At 37.8% G+C, this 2530-nt stretch overlaps 1 protein-coding gene across 1 annotated transcript; it reads left to right on the top strand.

Annotated features, from left to right (window-relative positions):
* The first annotated feature begins 270 nt into the window (after positions 1 to 270).
* Positions 271 to 919, top strand: LOC119082885 (odorant receptor 94b-like). Its single transcript, XM_037192544.1, has 3 exons — positions 271 to 404; positions 490 to 756; positions 812 to 919. The coding sequence occupies exons 1-3, from the start codon at positions 375 to 377 to the stop codon at positions 857 to 859; spliced, it is 345 nt and encodes a 114-aa protein (XP_037048439.1). The 5' UTR covers positions 271 to 374; the 3' UTR covers positions 860 to 919.
* Positions 920 to 2530: the final 1611 nt, after the last annotated feature.

Raw genomic sequence — 2530 nt, 5'->3', positions numbered from 1 at the left:
TACTGATACACTAGTGGTAGTTATCGACGCACAAGTGGTAGTTATCGACGCACTAGTGGTAGTTATCGACACACTAGTGGTAGTTATCGACGCACTAGTGGTAGTTATCGACGCACTAGCAGTAGTTATTGATGCACTGGTGATAGTTATCGACTCACTAGTGGTAACTACTTTATGAACTATCCCATGTGACGGTGACGCAACGCTACATTATTGATATCCTACTCTCTTTTCATTTTTCATTTTTAGCATAATTACGTCATGAATTGCTAATAAATTACTTTACATTGTCCGTTTCAATCAGTTTAATCTCTTTGGTGGAAAGAAGTTTCACGGCAGCGTTTTTCTCTCAAATTTGCTTGAGCGGCACGGTAATGTGCTCACTCGCCTATCAACTAACCTATGTAAGTATTAGCGGAATATTCCGCCGACATAAAATAAAACGTCAAATTTTTTTTAAACGTCAAATAATATCAATTTCCTCCGTAGACATCCCCGATCGAAAGTCCCTTCGAATACTTCTTCTACTGCATTTACATCGTGTGCATTGTTACACAGATTTTCCTGCCTTGTTTCTTCGGCAATGAAGTAATATTCACTGGCAGTTCTCTGTCCAATTGCGCCTATTCATCCGAATGGTATTCATTCTCATTGAACTATCGAAAAGTGTTGTTCGTTTTTCTGGAGCGTTTGAAAAGAAAGAGCGAAATTATGGCAGGGAAACTGTTCAATTTGAGTTTGGATACGTTCACATCGGTTTGTTGCTGTTAATGCATTTCACTAATTTGAAATTTATTGAAATCTTTTTTAGATTGTTCATTTCTCCTACCGATTGTATACCGTCATTGGTAGCAGATAAATTATTTGATCGGACCAAAGAATGCTCACACTTCTGGCGTAGGCCACCATTTCTTTAGCACAATGCATTCAGGTCAGAATTGAACACATACCCGATCCAGATCATTAGTAATTGTGTTGAGTGTTAAATGTTGTCAATAAATGCAAAATATTCAAGAAAAAATTTCAAAACTTTCTTGCAGTTAATGTCAACCATATTTGTGTCTAAGTTTGCTGCAGCTGTTTCACCAGCTGATCCACTCATCCAAACACCAACATGTTAATACGCGCGTCATAGTCATCAGTACGCGAGTGGTAGTGGTAAAACCGTATAACCACACATCAGTATTGTGATTGTATGATGGGACCAGCTGGTGAAGCAGCTGTAGCAAACGTTGACACTTTGGTTGACAGTTAACTATATAAAGACACAATCATTTACTTATTAAACAATTCAGCGAACCAGACGTTCACGTATCATAAATAACTTAAAGTAGCCGGAAGCACTACATACCTGAAACAATACTTACCGCGACTCCATCCACTCAAAGGTCGTCCCGTCAACAGAATAACGATTTTATGGCAGTATGACAGGTTCAGTGGCATTTTAGAGACAATATTTTTGCAACGCGCGAAACGCATGCCAGAGAATTGATGACGTAAGTCATTGCGTCGACTCTGCGAAAAAGAACACGCATGTTAATGACAGCTGTAGAACACGCTTGTGAATGACAGCTGTAGCGTCTATTCTGCGAAAGAAGAACAAGCATGTGAATGATAGCTGTACAAGACGTATGTGAATGACGGATTGTATTAGGAGATAATCGTACATGACATTCATGTTCCATAGTTCTATACTGCCATTAATATGCATATTATGCAGCTGTCATTCACTTGAGTGTTCTAAAGCTGCCAGTCACATGCGTGTTCTACAGCTGTCATTCACTTGAGTGTTCTAAAGCTGTCATTCATCTGCGTGTTCTTCAGCTGTCATTCAAGTGCGTGTTTTACAGCTGTTATTCACATGCATGTTCAACCTCGCGGAGAAGGTACGTTAGCTGCAGGTAGCACTTCTCTATACGCATTGTAACACGTATCGATCAAACATCAACCTAACACCGATGTAGCACAAAGAAAAAAGTAAATGGCCAACACTTTGGTCAGATTACTGTCACCAACTGTCTGTGACCAAAGAGTTACAGCGTAACTCTATGATTCTGACTCAATTTTAATATACTTAATGAATGTTGAAGAAAATTATTTTTTCAACAAGGTAGCTCTATGCATACCCTCATCAGTTTGATCAGAAAAAAGATTTAAAAAGTTTTAAATTATGTAAATTATGGGCGCCGTAACTTTGAGGAAAAGTTTCATTCATTATATAAGTTGGAAGGACACTTATCTATCGAAAGGATTGAATATAATTACTATAAGAAACTTTTAAGTGTAGTTATACCTATGAACGAACTTTGCGACTAAATATTCTCTCACTTCCTTTATCAGGAAATTTCAAAACATTAACACAGTGTGTTCATCAGAGCGGATGGATCAAAAGATTTTATTTTAATGTTGTGAAACACAATCAATAATATTTAATCGAAACTTTTAATTCACGACCAACATCCTTCAAATATTGCGCGCTAAATCCACAATCAAACACAGCGCGCAACCAGTCAACATGTCATTATTTTAC

The sequence above is a fragment of the Bradysia coprophila genome, unplaced genomic scaffold (genome assembly GCF_014529535.1).
Source record: "Bradysia coprophila strain Holo2 unplaced genomic scaffold, BU_Bcop_v1 contig_50, whole genome shotgun sequence".
NCBI lineage: Eukaryota > Metazoa > Arthropoda > Insecta > Diptera > Sciaridae > Bradysia > Bradysia coprophila.
This window is presented reverse-complemented; position numbering and strand designations above follow the sequence as displayed.